At 38.9% G+C, this 15,446-nt stretch overlaps 1 protein-coding gene across 3 annotated transcripts in view; it reads left to right on the forward strand.

The window, feature by feature from the left end:
• Positions 1-15,446, forward strand: part of CCDC87 (coiled-coil domain containing 87) — a 1,578,580-nt gene that overhangs the window by 270,971 nt on the left and 1,292,163 nt on the right. For all 3 annotated transcript variants that reach the window (XM_044087903.1, XM_044087902.1, XM_044087904.1), the window contains exon 6: positions 14,423-14,684. In XM_044087903.1, coding sequence (XP_043943838.1) covers positions 14,423-14,684 — 262 coding nt within the window. The remainder of the gene's footprint in view (positions 1-14,422; positions 14,685-15,446) is intronic.

Raw genomic sequence — 15,446 nt, forward strand, 5'->3', positions numbered from 1 at the left:
CCTCCATGCGGCTTATCTCTTATGCAGCCAATGGAGCGAGTAGGGCCGCTGGCACAGGCTTTGCGTTGAGACGTCACGCTTGGATGCGACTCTGTAACTTTGCCGATCCCTTCAAGGCGTCCTTCACCAACACCCCCTTTAATGGTTCGGAATTGTTCGGACCTCAGGTGAAGAATACCCTCACCAGATGCGAGCAAGATGGTAAGATTCTCTCTGCTGTGGGAGTCCGTTTTTCCACACCTTCTAGACATTATCCTAAGGGACAGAAGGGAGGAAAGATGTGGTTCCGCAAACCTCAGGGAGTCGCGCCTGCCGCATGTGGTGAATTTCCCCCTAGAGGCAGAGGGGGAAATAATAACAGACGCTGCCCCAGGGGCAGAGGGGGTCCTCAGAACCAGGGCTCTAGGGAATCTTTTCCTGACCAACCCTTTCAGCATCCCTGAGAAGCTGCTCGACTGTCTGCCTTCGGAGGCAGTCGGGGGAAGATTATCTCTGTACCCGGAAGCCTGGCAAGCCCTCTCCCAAGACACATGGGTACAGAAGATCATATCCGAGGGTTACAAAATCCCTTTCACTTTCCCTTCTGTACAACCGCCAAAACCCCTACCAGACGTACCACCCGCATGAAGGGGTCAGGCTCAGCTAGAAATAAAAAAGCTGTTAGAAAAAAGAGTCATCCAGGCAGTCCCAGCAGATCAGCTAGGATCCGGAATTTACTCCAGATTCTTTTTGGTACCAAAAAAGACAGGAGAATGGAGACCCATTTTAGACCTCAGCAGGTTAAACAACTCTGTACTAAAGACAAAATTTCAGATGGTAACACTGCAGTCCATTCTACCCTTTTTGGGCAGAGACAACTGGATGTGCTCGATAGACCTCCAGGACGCGTACTACCATATAAAGATACACAGGTGCTCCAGGAGGTTTCTCCGCTTCCGGCTGGGAGTCAGTCATTTTCAATTCAGGGCCCTTTCCTTTGGTCTCACCACAGCCCCCCGGGTGTTCACCAAATGTTTGGCAGTGGTCACGGCTCACCTGAGACAGAAAGGATTCCAGGTGTTTCCATACTTAGACGACTGGCTCATTTCCGCTACCACCAAACAGGATCTCATAATGGCCAGGGATTACACTATTCAACTTTGCAACAGTCTGGGTATTTCTATAAATTTTGCAAAGTCCTCCTTGTCGCCTTGTCAATGTATAAACTTTGTAGGCGCCGTATTAAACACCACAGAAATGTCTGCAACATTACCACCTCAGAGAGTGACAGACATAAGGCGGAATGTTCATCCTCTGTTTCAGCCCAACAAAATTCAGGTCAAGCTAGTATTGAAAGTGTTAGGCCTCATGGCGGCGGCGATTCTTCTACTTCCATTAGCCCGCTTCCACATGAGGCTCCTTCAGTCGATGCTGTTTTCTCAGTGGTCATTTCAACAGCTACCAATGACCCACAACATTTTGATAACCCCATCTTGCAAGAAACATCTCTCCTGGTGGATGGTTTCCCCTCAGCTTTTTCAGGGCAGACCCTTTGTTCTCCCCCCCCCCCCCCAGGTGCCACTGTCACAACGGATGCCTCCCTGATTGGGTGGGGGGGGGGCATTATCAGGGCAGGATGGTCCAGGGCACTTGGCAACAGTCAGAATGCCACCTGCACATAAATGTCCTGGAGATTAGGGCGGTGCTTTTGACGTTGCAAGCCCTTCAGAGCTCTCTTCCCACGGGGACTATAGCAATTCAAACGGACAATATGTCTGTGGTGTGGTACATAAACAAGCAGGGCGGAACAAGGTCCTATCCCCTCTGTCGAGAAGCACTCATACTTTGGCAATGGGCGATTTCATCTCAACGGTTTCTGATAGCAATGCACATCCCCGGGAAGTCCAACGTCATAGCAGACAGATTGAGCAGAACTATCCTCATGCCTCACAAGTGGTCTCTAAATCAAGCGGTAGCAGACAGAATTTTTCAGAAGTGGGGCCAGCCTTGCTGCGACCTTTTCGCAACTCCCCAAAACAGCAAGTGCTTCGACTTCTTCACACTTTTTCCTCTGCCAGACCAACCCCTCAGAGACACTCTTGTTCACGTTTGGCCCCGGGGTCTTCTTTATGCCTTTCCTCCTTTTCCATTGATCCCGCAATTAATTCAGAAAGCAACCGCATTGAGATCCAAAATGATCCTCATTGCCCCATTTTGGCCTAGACAAGTTTGGTTCCCATTCCTGCACAAATACCTACTGGAATAGCCTTGGCATCTGGAACCCCTTCCGGATCTGTTGACCCACCTCACGGGCAAGCTGCATCAGACTCTACATTCCATCAAACTCACAGCTTGGTTGCTCCACTTCCAGCCATAGCCAGGCTTCCCCTTATTTCTCCTCCTGTTCGTGATATCATTCTGGCCTCCCATAAGTCCAATACTGGGAAGACTTATGTGAGTAAATGGAAGCGTTTTTCACACTGGGCACAAACTAGGTCCTTAGATCCTTTCCATGCACCCATTCATGAGGTTCTGGACTTTCTGGCGGAGCTTTTTCATTCAGGGTCATCATCGGCCACTATCAGGATACAATTAGCGGCCATTGCTAATTTTCATGTTGGACTCTCAGAAGCAAATATTATGTCCCACAAACTCTGTAAAGCCTTTCTCAAGGGCATCTTTTTGCTCAGACCTCCAGTCAAAGATCCACCCCACAATGGGATTTGAATTTAGTTCTAACTTCACTAATTCTGCCCCCTTTTGAACCTGCAGCTTCTTGCTCCCTCAAACTTCTTTCTTGGAAAAAGCTGTTTTTAGTAGCTATAACATCTGCCAGAAGGGTATCGGAACTTCAAGCCTTGTCTGTCCGTCCTCCTTATTTGTTTTTTCATAAAGACAGGGTAACTCTCAGAACAAACCCTTCCTTCCTATCAAAAGTGTTATCGGAAGCAAATCTAAATCACTCCATTGATTTACCTGTCTTTTTCCCAGACTATACCAACAGGGCTGAACAAAAATTACATTCATTAGATGTTCATCGCCAATTACGGTATTACCTAGACAGGACAAAACAATTCAGAAAGTCAGACCAGCTCTTTCTCTCTTATGCTGCAGGCAAGAAAGGGCTTCCGGTATCGAAGGTTACTCTTTCCAGATGGCTGACATCTATTATTACCTTGGTCTATGAGTTGAGACACAGGCAACTTCCCTCTAGGCCTAAGGCTCATTCAGCCAGAGCACTATCAACTTCAACGGCGTTTCAAGCAAGGTTACCACTAGATGCCATTTGTGCAGCAGCTACATGGGTTTCCAAACATACCTTTATTGCCCATTACAAGCTTGATTTAGCCTCCAGAAATAGAGCTGATTTTGGTTCCACTGTACTCAGGAGTCTGTTTCATTGAGCCACCCAGGACTAAGATGCTAGGGACGCTGTCCCATCCAGCAAGAATGAAGGCGAGAATGACAACTTAACATTAAGAAGTTATGTCTTACCATAACGTTCCATGTTAGTTGTCTTCTTCTCGCCTTCTTTCTTGCGTCCCTCCCTCCTGCCCCCTAGCCTGGATAGACTTGAGGTTCTGAGTCCTTCCATTTCTGGAGATACAATATGTTGCATTTTGTTCCTTGTATCCTTAGTGTTACTAGCAGGTAATCTATTCTCGTAAAAGAGGATTATAATATTATTATTATAATATTATTATTTATACTATGTCTTAGCTTCCAAACGAGATCTGGGGAGTTAGCGCATGGTATTGTGGGATATAGGGCTGCCTCGAGCCGGTAAAAATAGCTCTCGAGCTATAGTATAGGCCGAGTCGGAGCCGATCCCATCCAGCAAGAAAGAAGGCGAGAAGAAGCCAACTAAATGGAACGTTATGGTAAGACATAACTTCTTATTATTGCCCACTTTACTCATTAACATTTAAATTAAGTAGAATTACCATTTGTGTTACTGTGAGGATATGGTTATATTATAAGTTAGTCCAAAAGCTTTTATCATATAGCAGTTCTCTTGTACATTATTTTACAGCTGCGAGCAATATTAGAGGTATAACATCAACCTATATAATAACGATATACTCTACTAAACCTTATATACATATATACAAATATGTCACCTTAATTATTGTGGTTACTAATCTCAGCAAAGTGATGTGTTTACTATCCTTATATAATTAGTATTTAACATACTGTTCATGACAGAATATCAATTAATGCTTTGCTGTACTTTTGATAGTAGGTTTGGTTTTCCTGACTTTTTGTATAAAGCTTCTTGGCCAATATGTTTTTTTGCCATACTTTTGTATTCTGACCAGGTTAGTCTTGATCTGTCTATCCAGTTTTTTGCTATGTTAGCTTTTAATAGGGTGCATAGTGTTATTATAATGTGTTTAGAGAAATTATTATTATTATTGCATTTGAATACATGTAGTATAGCTGTCTCCCATGACAATGTGAATTTTGAATAGCCTGATTTCTCTAAAAGGAATCGTGGTGAGCACCATAGTTTATAAACTGTTTTGCAGCTCCAAAAGATGTGGAGAATATCTGCCTCTTTGTTAGGACAGAATGGGCAATATGGTGACTTGGATGGGTTGAATTTGTTAAGGTGGATAGGTGTATGATATGCATTATTGAAGATCATGATCTGTGTGTATGATAACTTTTTGTATGGTGTCAGTTTTATAGTATTTCTAATAGCTAATTCCTTTTGATTGTCTGTTATGGTGTTATCTTTTCTTTACCAAAACTTTGAAAAAAAGAATAGTACTTTGATATTTAATATTTGCTATTCATTTATATGTATTTGATATAATTTTCTTTTTCCTTAAGAACAATTTTAGAACATGTGCTAACTTGACATCTTGCTCAACTACATTGATATCTTTGGTTATAGTACTTACTGGGTAGAAGATTTGTTTAGTTATCGGGTTATATTTATTGCTAGCTTTAAGTAGTTTCATGATATTTTCCATTGAAAGGTTTTTTAATTGGTAAAAATCCCATACTGTATAATATTTTATTAAAGGGTATTTATCTAGATTTACCATAGTGTTTGCTAGTTTTATATCTGAGTTGTTATGTATTGGTTGCAAAAGCATAACTGTGTCTTTTAAATTTATTGATAGCAGTAGCTTCTTGAAAATTTCACAGTTTATTAAGATTGGGCGAATTTGTATTGTCTTAAGAGTTTCTTGTTTTAAGAAGGGAATCATTTTTGGATTAACTTTTTAAGTTATAGTATCCCGGTGAAATAATTTAATCCATTATGGGTACCATTCATTTCCTATTGGGTCATGATTTGCTATCTGCGTGATGTGACTTGCATTAATAATTTCATAGTACAGTTGAAAATCAGGAAGGCCTAGGCCTCCTTTTTCTTTTGTGGGTATTAGCTTATTATAGCTAATTCTTGTACTTTTTGGGTACCATATGAACTTTGCCAGTCAAACTTTTATCTTGTTGAAGAAGGTAACTGGAATTTTCATGAAAGTGGCATTCAGATGTTATAAAATCTTAGGCAATATGTTCATTTTTATAATTGAAGCTTTTGATAAGGTAGATAGTTTAAGCTTTTCCCACATAATAATGTTATCGACTATATTTGACCACGTTTTACCTATATTATTATTGAACATATCTGATTGTGTATGTCTACAATTTATACCTAAATACTTCAATGTATATTGCACTTTAACATTTGTCTCTGGAAAGTAAAATTCCTTATGTCCCAGTGGGTTAATTGGATAAATGATAGACTTCTTAGGATTAATTTCATAGTTCGATACCATGAAAAACTTATCTATGGACGATAAGATTCTATTTAAATCAGTATTGGGATATTGAAAGTAAATATTGAGATCATCTGCAAAAGCTGTGTATTTTACTTGAGGTTTTGATACAGAAATAAGATGATGGTATGTCCTCTGGGTAATTTGCAGTAGTAATGCTTCTATATAAAAATTAAACAGGTTTGGTGAGAGTGGTCATCCCTGTCTGGTTCCATTTACTATTTGTATTGGATTAGAAGTTTTCTTAATATAAATAGTTGTAGTTGATTTGGTATGCAATGTTTTAATCATTTTTATGTATTCATTTGGGAGTCCAAATTGATAAAGTACAAAGAGGTGGAATTTTTGATTGACTCTGTCAAAGGCTTTTGTTCGTCTACTGATAATGCGTATTTAGGGGATTTGTCCTTGGCACATAAGTGGGTTAGGGCATTGATGGTTAATGTGTTGTCCTTTACTTGTCTCTGACTCATAAAGCCTAGCTGTTCAGGTGCTATTATGACTGGGGCTACTTTCTGTATCCTTTGTGCTAAAATTGTTGAAAATATCTTGATATCCAGATTTATCAGAGCTATAAGCCTATAGTTCGGATTTGTGGGATCTGTATTCAGTTTTGAGATAAGTACAGTTTTGAAGTTGTTCAGATAAAGGTCTGCTATCTCAACTTTTATTATATAGTTGTATAATTTTAGAAGTATTGGTGTTATTTGTTGCTTAAAATGTTTATAAAATTCTGCTACATACCCATTAGGGCCAGGAGCTTTCCCAGGTTTTAATTTATCAATAGCCTTACTTACTTCCTCTTCTGTTAATGGGCTTTTGAGATTATTAGATTGGTCCTTACCTTCTCTTTTAAGTAATTGTCAACAAGGTATACATCACAAAATAAAGCTTTACTGCATTTCTACAAACTGTGAAGTAAATTATATTTTCACGTACCCCATCTACCAATTGCTATCTTATTATGTAGAGACTTTAACTTTAATCCTTTTCCAGCATATTATAACTCCAAATCACACCTCAGAGAACTATAAATCTAAAATACAAATGATAGAAGTCTTTGTAATAAAACAGATCGACTTCATGTATGGCTTGTGTTTTATAACCATGAACTGTAAATGAAACATGGTTAAAGCCTATGGTAACTGATGAACAGGTAATTTCCCCAGGTTACTCCATGTTCAGAAGAGATAGAATTTCCAAAAGAACAGGTGATATTTGCCTATCATATAAAGCAATCTAATAGAAAACAAACGGAATACCTCATTTCTAATCCCCACAAATCTGAACTACTCATGGTTACTCTTAGAAATACTCCTAACAAATTTTGTATGTTGCCACCCTATACATGCCACTACATACAATAAATTCTAACATAGACACCTAGAAGCCTTTTATCTTCAGTGAATTCCAATATCAAACATTATGTTCATATTCTAGTGGATATTAACATAGACCAGCTAAAGATCTTATATCCATTTTTTTCTAACTCATGTCTTCCATCTCTCAATCTCATTGGCTTATTTCAGCTTGTAAATGAACAGGTATTGCCTGTGGTAAGGAAAGTATCTTAGATTGGATCCTTACCTCTAACATACATAATTTAAAAATCTACTGGCATTCTCCCTGACTCCATTAGTAACTATCATCCAACATATCTAACCTCCGATCAACTCAAAACTAAAAACAACAAATAAATAAATAAATAATTCTTTCATTTGGGCTAGAACTAGAGCTGTACCGAATATTCGCTTTGTATTTGCTTTGGTTCCAAATAGCAGGCCGAATAGTCTATTCGTTTTCGGCCGAATAGTGACGCTCAAACCAAATGCGAATAGTAGTCATGTGTCCACGTATTCCGTATGTACAGTCCTGTACGTGAGTAAGCTCACTGGCGCAACCAGTCTGTAGCTGTAGCGGCAGCATGGTCCATGTCAACTGGTGGGCCATCCGTATTCCGTAACATTATACCAATAAGATTTTACCTACCTTAATATGGAATCAATGGGATGCTGTGTAAAAAAAAAAAAACCTCTGGTGGAATGTATTGAAGGGAGGTGGCTGGCATCATGTTAGATCTTTTATGCCTGTGCATGCTAGGCCATGGTTGCACCAGTGAGCTTACTGACGTACAGGACAGTCATCAGCATATTATTGACACTGTGTTACCTTGTAGCTTATTTTTGTATGATCATATTACAGCTGTAACTTAAGTGAAGTTTACATTTGGGTAGTTCACTGATGGATAAGTGAAGTCCAATTTGGAATTATTTCAGGATATGTGATGACGAAACGAAAGCAATGTGCCAGTTGTGCAAAGCAGTCATCTCTTGCGGAGGTAGATCAGTAAAGTCACTTACATCTCCACTAAATAATTATTTGTCCTATAAGCATCCTGAAGAATACAAAGAAGTTGTTAACAAGAAGAAAGCAGCAACAGCAACTGGGACTTCTGACACTCAGCAGACTGGCAAGGTTCAGCAAACACTGAGCGACATGATTGACAAGAAAAAAACATGGTCCATTCATAGTCCTGAGGTGAACAAAATAACATTGTGCCATTGCAAAAATGATTGCCATTGACATCCAGCCATACTCAATTGTTGATGATAGAGGCTTTAAAGAATTGATTGATGTACTTGAGCCTAGATACATGCTACCAAGCCGCAAATACCTCACTGAAAAAAATCATACCAGAGATGTACAACATAGTGCTGGGCCATGTCCAGACTGCTATCAGTGAAGCACAATTTCTCTAAACACAGACACATGGATGGCACAGACAACAACAGAATCTTTCATGAGCATAACTGCACATTGGATTGATGACACATATGCATGCAGTTCTGCCGTCCTTCATTGTCAAAAATTTGATGGACAGCACACTGGGTCTCGACTAGCTGATGCTCTACTTGACATGATGAATCGCTGGAATATCGACAAAGAACTCGTCCACTTGGTCTTACGTGATGGAGGTGCCAACATGGTCAAAGCATTACAGGATGCAGATTTGCCCAGTGTCAGTTATTTTGCCCACACTCTGCAGCTGGCTGTGAATGATGCAATTCTGACACAGCCATCTGTTGCTGACTTGATATTGTCATGGAAGATTGTGGGACATCTTCGACACTCTTCAAGAGCTACCTCACGCCTTTTCGCCATCCAAGAAGAACTCAGTGTACCAAAACATCAGCTTCTTCAGGACGTTGTCACCATGTGGAATTCAACATATCAGATGTTGGATCGGTTGTTGGAGCAAAAGAGAGCTGTGTCGGTGTACATTGCTGAATGTGATGACAAATCCAGCAAGGCGCTGTCCCTGACAACAAACCAGTGGGCATTAGCAGCAAGAATTGTTGCAATTCTTAGGCCATTTGAACAACTAACGCATGAAATAAGCTGCAACAATTCTTGTTTTTCAGTGATCCTACCAACTGTTCAGGCTGTCTTGTTGTATCTGCAGAAAGACGTAGCTGATAATGGAATCAAAAAGACAGTCAGCAAACTGATAACATCCTTAACAAGGAGATTTTCCGACTTGTATGAAAATGGCATTTACACAGTTTCAGCCAGCTTGGATCCACGCTTCAAGCTGCATTTCTTGACACCTGTGCAGCAGGTAAAAGCCAAAACAGACATTGTTACTGCAACATTATTGTGTCAGCCATCGTCAGTTCAGCCTACAAATCAGCCATCCGAAGTTGTTTCTGAAGTTCTGAAGTGACTGAAGTGAATGAACAACCATCAACAAAAAAGACAAAGACAGCAGCAGAAGAATTTTGGTCATCTTGGGATCAGTTGCAGCCTGCTTGGGCACTGAACAGTGATAAGAATTTCTGTCTCCATAGAAACAGAACTGAGCAATTTTCTGACAGAGCCCTGTGTTCTGAGAGACACTGACCCACTGAATTGGTAGAAAATGAACATGTCCATATTTTAACATTGTGCCACATGGCTAAGTGCTACCTTTCTGCACCACCTACAAGTGTGCCAAATGAACGTCTTTTTAGTATGGCTGGTTATACTTTCAGTGAAACAAGAAATTGTCTTAATGCTGAGAACATGGAACAATTGGTGTTTTTGAAAGCTGATGCAGTATTTCTGAGTTAAATGTACATCAGTAAAAAGTTTAACAGCTATTTGGTAACATCAGTAAAAAACTTTCACAGCTACTTGGTAACATCAGTAAAAAACTTTGACAGCTATTCGGTTATGGCTCCGTTGTGTTTTTTTGGTTTTGTTGTGAGTTATATGTATGTATATGATTATGTACAATAACAATTTCTTACTTTTAGCCCTCATCGTAGTGCACAGACGGCAGAACACAGCACAGAGCAGTTTGCAGAACTTGACTTGCTGTTTAACTATTTTGTTTAGTGCTTAGTTTTAGTGCTTAGTTTACCTCATGACATGACTAAAACAACTATTCGTATTTGTATTCGGCCGAATATTTGGTACAACTATTCGTATTTGGCTGAATATTGTTAACCCTCTATTCGGTACAGCCCTAGCTAGAACCATTAAAAACTTTAATGCCCAAACATTCAGCACCTTACATCAGTTCTGTAACTGGAGAAAATTATTATATCTACCACTTGGTGAAGCAGTGCTTTACTTTAAGTAGACATTTCTTGCTACAAGTTATACAGCAACATGGCTTTCCTCTGAAATGAAACAACTTATATGTAAAGGGACCAAGCATGGAAAACTTGGAAATCACAACAAACTAAACATGCACTTCAGCGCTAAAGAACACTATGGAATGTAACAAAGACTATAGTGTAAAGGCCAAAAAATGTTTCAGTACAGTATAAGCTGCTCACTGCAAGAACCTAAATCCTTTCTGGAACTCTGTAAACAAATTATTTTACCATGGCAAAAAAAAAAAAAAAAAAAAAAAAAATATATATATATATATATATATATATATATATATATATATATATATATATATATATTTATCTATCTATCTGTATATATATATATATATATATATATATATATATATGGGAACCTGTCAGATCGACAAAATCACACTTCCCCGACAACCAGATCACCGAGACCACATTGCCGACAGAGGAGATTACCAACAATGGTGAGTAGTGCGCAACGGGATGTATTCCCGTTTCCGCAATGTGGTGCGATCTCGGAGTTGGTATATTTAAGTAGGGGGGGGTCTGATGGGCCGCAGCCCCCCACATGGGGGTGCAGGGGGGCTTGCCCCCTTGCTATACACATGTTAATTTTTGTTTTTTAGTGTATTGCAGAAACAGGAATATATTCCTTTCCGTAATACTTATACTTACCATTGTCAGGGATGTGTGATGTCGGGGAAGTAGTCTTGGTGATTTGGTCGTCGGGAAGTGTGGTTTCTTGGATCTGATATGGATCTATATATATATATATATATATATATATATATCTATATATATATATATATATATATATCTATATATATATATATATATATATCTTGAAACTGTGTTCAGTACTACCTGCATTGTTAATTTTCATTTCGTACAAGCAACCATCTCTTTATTGAAAAATAAAAATATCACAACCAAGATGCAGACATCTACTTTCAACCAAACCTCCAACAAACCCACCTAATTCCTTCACTTTACATTCAGTATTAAAAGACTACTTTCAAAAACTATAAGTCAAACTTAACACTGCTTTAGTTGCCTCTGACAATCTTTCTTCTGACTTTGACTAGCAACACCATCCATTGCTCATCTGATTTTGATAATTTCTCCATAAATGAGCAGTCCATATCAACACCATGAAAACAATCATACTACTCTAATAATTAAAGGGAGACAAAACCACACTATTTTCAACTTTTGACCAATAGCTATTCTTTTCCAGTCTCCAAAATAGTGGAAGAATGTATCAAAAAGTAACTGCTGAAATATCTTACATCAAATAATATCAATTGCCTACCTGCTGCTCTGAGGTGACCTGTTTCTATCTTTTCAAGCCATGAAAGACATGATCCAGTTTGATCTCTTATTTCTTCATAAAACCAGTACCTGTACAAACACCTGCACAAGGGACCTAGAACTAAACCAAAACATAAACTAGGATAGGTTTCTAACATAGAGTATTCCCTGCCTGGTGAGTAAGATGCCACTACAGTGATTATGTAACTGTGTTATACTATAAAAACAGTAGTGGTCAGTTGACTTCACATTTTAACCACCACTCATCCCCAGAATAACCAGTTTCTGTTTAGTTATATCCGAGTGTTATATAATTCAACTTATTTCACACACAGACAGTCACAAAAATATACTGCTCATGACATTCCAGATACAAGATTGTTTAACCAAGATTAAGTGACGGTAGTGGTCACATGCTTTCATTTACCAACCTGGAAAATAACCATCTTTCTGATGGGGCACCTTCTTTGTTTAACTATGATCAACTCAAATAAATTTCGTCCATACTAATAATGAATTAAACATGCAGACAGACAAGCAGGAATACACGCACACACACACACACACACACACACATGCAAAAACACTTGGTCCAGGTCAGTGATCATTTAACTGTGATCAAGTGACAGTATTGGTCAGTGTTTTCATACTCAGTTCCCCAAGAATATCCATTTTCTTTCTGTGTTTACCCTCCAAAGTCTAAATGTGATCATGCAAAATTTTACCCAATTGTAATGCATTTCTGCTTGTTACATGCCTACATACTCTTTTATACACACAGTTGTATAGATATATATACATATGGATTCACTATACAATCTTGAAATACTGAAATGTCGAAAAATCACGAATACCAGAACCGCGACCATTCACACACACACACACATACACCTACCTAACTACACTAAAATAAACATAACAACACACACAAACACACCTAACCTACCTATAAGCAGGGGGCCAAGCCCCCTTGCACTCCCATGTGGGGGGCTGTGCCTCCCACATACCCCCTACTTATATATTCTAACTCCGAGGTCGCACTAAACACACAAACACACAAAAAACACCACCGCACACACACTAAAATCCCTACCCAATACCATCACACACCCAACACTTACCTGAAACCCCAGATAAATCCACAAACCACACCACACGTCACGAACATGACACAACAATAGCAGCGGATTCGACATTTGCAGATTCGAGACTTCCACATTTGGCATAGTGCAGTTTCGGGTAACTGCACTTTCCACTATTCAGTCTCGACATACTGAAATTCAATATTTCAGTACATCGAGATTGTCTAGTGTATCCATATATACACACACACATACACATGCACACAGCCCATGACAGTCCAACTCTGTGTTTAGCCAAGATCAAGTGAAGGCAGTAGTCACTCGATTTCATGCACAGACCAGGAAATAATCCTTTTCTGACAGAGCACATTTATTAACTAAGATAAATAAATTCTGTCCATACTTATATATTATACATACAAACACAAGGAAAGCCACATGTGCGCACTGCTTCTGACAGACCAAATCAGTGATCAGTGATCATTTAACTGTGCTTGAGTGACATTTGTAATAAGTTGCTTTAGTGCACATTTCCCCATGAATCACATCTTTCTGTGTCTGAGCTAGTGGCATATAGGGAAAAAACACTGTCTATGGCTCTGGTGACCCGAATTCAAATAATGGCAAATGTAATTAATTGCACAGGAGGCATGAATAGGAGTACACATGCCCAAGGACATATGCACATTAACCCAGTTTGCATCATGGAAATGAAGAAACCATTATGAGGTGCTTCCTGTGGGGGAGCATGGCATTTTGCTAATATAAAGAATTTGCAGAATTGAAGGACAGTGCAACGTTAATGCCCCTTGCATATCTCACTTATGGGCTGTTGTTGTGCAGGGACAGAAGGTAGGGCTTGAGGGAGAAAATACCAAACTATTATTGCCTTAAAAATGGCCCCTTCTAGTTGATTTTTAGCCCAGTGATAGGGAATGAATGAGACAGTTGGCTGTGAGGAGACCAATGAGCAACAGACAGTGGGGACAAAATGCTTCCCCCACTAAAATAGCTACTTTCTGTCTGGGTACACCTCCATACTGTGGCTCTTGGCAAGTGAAATATATCTTATTTCATTTTTATGCATTTCAGCTTGTTGCATTCTACCACTCTCCACACGTGCATACACACACACACACACACACACACACACACACACACACACACACACACACACACACACACACTTGCACACAGACTGTTTCTGACAGTGTAGACTATTGGATACCTGACTATGATCAAGTAATATCAGCCACCAGTTGTTTTCACACACAGACTGTTGGCTCCCCAAGTATAACTATTTTCTGATTGGATGCTTAACCATTTTTCATGGTGATCAAGTGAAAGAAATTCCATCCATAATAATGCATTTCAGCTTTATTTTACACGCCTACACATCTACACACACACACACACACACACACACACACACATATACACACACACACACAGTGATATAAGCAGGTTAAATTTTTTGCATGTAGTCATACTGTTTTCAAAACTGGCTAAAATCCTTGATAGAAAATATGTTTGTTGCATTTTACACTAATTGTTTTGCACTGTTTGTCAAGGTAATCTCTGAGTCATTGTTCTAGTGATTATTTATATTTGATATCTTTTTCAGTTTAAATATTCTTGCCATCAGACACCGTGTCATTGCAGACATCAAGGCATTAAGAGAAAAAAGTCATAACACCAGCAATTCCGCAAGACTTGTATGTTTTTCGGATGTCAAACCACAGAAGCAAGGCCATAGCCCAACACAAACATCTGCTACACAATGTTCTAAGGGTGACCTTGCTCCACTTGGGTTTAATAATCTCATTAAGCTAAGTCGTGCAAAACCACAAATGACCAAGCACAGTGTGGCAGGAGATCTGAAGGAGGTAAGTAAAAGGAAATATCATATTTCAGTTATTTCTTGCAGTAACTTATTGCAAGCCAGGATGCAGAGTTTTTCAAATTCAGATGCGTTAAGTCATATTTAATATTGTGCATAGTGTTTTTGTTACAGTCCTCCTCTTAAAGCATGTACTTATTTTTATCATATTAAAGGCACTTCACAAAAATACAATAGCTGCTGTGATCAGATGAAATGTTTTCTCACAAAAGAAAAATTAAAAATGCTTTCAGAAGCTGCAGGAAGTGTGGCAATGAAAGGAGTACAGTATTGAAGATAAAATAATAGTGTAAGAGAATTAGAATCTGCACAATAGATGCGTGTATCCTGACTAAAGTATTCTAGTAATATTGTAAACTTTATTTATTTGACATTTGTTAACCATGTTAGTCCGACTGGGCTGCAGAGCCCTTTTTCAGCATAGACCTGAGGAGAAAAGCTCTACAAATAAACAAATACAAAAATAAAACATCATACAATATTAATATACAAGTGTATATACGCAGGAGAAACAGAATACAACTTATAACTGAACATGTTAGAATACAAGAGTAATATATTGAGGGTTTAAACAACCATGGTAAATACTAAGTATATAAAATATAATATAAAAAGTTAAATTCTATCTAACAGTTACCATCAGAGAGTAATTCAAGGTTGGACTATCATAAAGACCTTAAATGAGTAGTTGTGGTAAAGTGTGAGAGCTGAGGGAGAAGGGGAGAGGAGAGGGAGTAGTTTAGGTGGG

Source organism: Protopterus annectens, chromosome 11.part0 (genome assembly GCF_019279795.1).
Source record: "Protopterus annectens isolate FY-2018-M chromosome 11.part0, PAN1.0, whole genome shotgun sequence".
Lineage (NCBI taxonomy): Eukaryota > Metazoa > Chordata > Ceratodontiformes > Protopteridae > Protopterus > Protopterus annectens.